Here is a 2072-nt window from a genome sequence, read left to right as displayed (position 1 = left end):
GGGTTTTTTTTTTTTTGGGTGGGGGTCTCACCAAGCCGCCCCCCTCGCCCCCCAGCTCTCGGGGCTGCGGATGTCGACGAACGAGATGATCCTGAGCCACCTCTTCACCCAGGTCTGGGGGGATTTGGGGGGTCCCAAAGTCAGGGGTCACTCAGGGGTCAGGGGTCACTCAGGGGTCACTCTGGGGGTCCCCAGGACGAGCTGGCGGCCGCCCCTCCCCCCGTGGGGCGTGTCCGGGAGCACCTGGCGGCCACGCCCAACCCCGCCCTGCTCTGGAGCATGTACACCAGGTGGGGGCGTGGCCTGGGGGGCGTGGCCTGCCCATGGGGGCGTGGCCTGACTCGGGGTGGGGTCCGGAGGGGGCGTGGAGGGAGGGGCTAAAGGAGTGGGTGTGTCCTGGGAGGGGGAGGAGTCACAAAGGGGTGTAGTCATGGTGGGCGGGGCCACAAAGGGGTGTGGCCAAAAGAAGAGGGCATGGCTAAGGAGTGGGTGGGTCCATTTAGGGGCGTGGCCATGGAAAGAGAGAGAGGAGTCATGAAGGGGCGTGGCCATGGCGGGTGTGGGTTACAAAGGGGCGTGGCTACGGAAGGAGGGGTCCAAAATGGGCGTGGCTAGGGAGGGAGAGGTCAGGAAAGGGCGTGGCCGTGGTGGGCGGGGCTAAGCCCAGGCCACGCCCCCTCAGCCGCGGTGACCTGGGCCTGGAGCGGAGCGGGGCCGGGAGCCTGCGGTGAGTGACCTTTGACCCCACGTGTGACCTTTGACCCCTGCGTGACCTTTGACCCACGTGTGACCTTTGACCCCGCCCCCAGCTGCCCCGTCCTGCTGGTGGTCGGTGACTCCGCCCCCCACGAGGACGCCGTGGTGAGTGGGGGCGGGGCCTGGCGGGAGGGGGGCGTGGCCTTGTGGGCGCATCCGCCCTGACCCCGCCCCCCTTTCCTCGGCCACGCCCACAAGGTGGAGTGCAACGCCAAGCTGGACCCGACGCAGACGTCGTTCCTGAAGGTGACCTTTGACCCCGGGTGACCCCGGGGTGACCCCTGGCCCCGGGGTGACCCCTGGCCCCGGGGTGACCCCCGGCTGACCAATCAGAGGCCGCCTTCCCTTTGCAGATGGCCGACGGGGGCGGGCAGCCGCAGATCGCCCAGGTGAGGGGGCGTGGTCAGGGCTGGGGGGCGTGGTCATGGCTCGGGGGGGCGTGGTCAGTTATCGGGGGGCGTGGCCAGCGCTGACCACGCCCCCTCCCCGCAGCCCGGCCGCCTGACCGAGGCCATCAAGTACTTCCTGCAGGGCATGGGCTACAGTGAGTGACGGCCGCTCATTAATATGCATGAGGGGCTCGTTAATATGCATGAGGGAGCGTCAGTCTGCAGGAGGAGGGGTTAATATGGGTGGGCGGTCGTTAATATGCATGGGAGCTCATTAACATGCACGACAGATCGTCAGTGTGCACATCAGCTCATTAATGTGCACGGAGGGTCATTAATATGCGTCAGGATTCATTAATATGCAAGAGGGAATCGTTGGTATGCAGGAGCGATTATTAATTTGCAGCAGGGCTCATTAATATGCATGGAAGCTCATTAACATGCAGGGCACATGAAGGGCGTGGCTTGGGGAGGGGCGTGGCTTGGGATTAGGGGGCGTGGCTGAAGGGAGGGGCGTGGTTTAATTATGAACAGGCGTGGCTTAGAGAAAGGGGCGTGGTTTATTTACGAATGGGTGTGGCTTAGAGAAAGGGGCGTGGCTTAATGCAAACAGGCGCGGGTCACACGAAGGGGCGTGGCTTAATGGGGAGGAGGCGTGGTTTGCACAAAGGGGCGTGGTTTAATGGAGAAGGGGCGTGGCTTGGAGAAAATGGGTGTGGTTTACATTGAGGGGTGTGGCTTACTGGGAAAGGGGCGGGTCTCACAGGGATGGGGCGTGGCTCACAGGGATGGGGCGTGTCCCCAGGCAGGGGGCGTGGCTCAGAGCAGAAGGGGCATGGCTTAGAGAGGAAGGGGGCGTGGCTCAGCGGGAAGGGGGCGTGTCTCAGAGGGAAGGGGGCGTGTCTCAGAGGGAAGGGGGCGGGTCTC

At 64.5% G+C, this 2072-nt stretch overlaps 1 protein-coding gene across 1 annotated transcript; it reads left to right on the top strand.

Annotated features, from left to right (window-relative positions):
• The first annotated feature begins 8 nt into the window (after positions 1-8).
• Positions 9-1362, top strand: LOC120499199 (protein NDRG2-like). The gene is made up of 7 exons (XM_039702746.1): positions 9-112; positions 196-290; positions 683-727; positions 810-861; positions 955-1002; positions 1110-1145; positions 1249-1362. The coding sequence occupies exons 1-7, from the start codon at positions 71-73 to the stop codon at positions 1306-1308; spliced, it is 378 nt and encodes a 125-aa protein (XP_039558680.1). The 5' UTR covers positions 9-70; the 3' UTR covers positions 1309-1362.
• Positions 1363-2072: the final 710 nt, after the last annotated feature.

Source organism: Passer montanus, unplaced genomic scaffold (assembly GCF_014805655.1).
Source record: "Passer montanus isolate IOZ18808 unplaced genomic scaffold, ASM1480565v1 scaffold1592, whole genome shotgun sequence".
NCBI classification, from domain to species: domain Eukaryota; kingdom Metazoa; phylum Chordata; class Aves; order Passeriformes; family Passeridae; genus Passer; species Passer montanus.
This window is presented reverse-complemented; position numbering and strand designations above follow the sequence as displayed.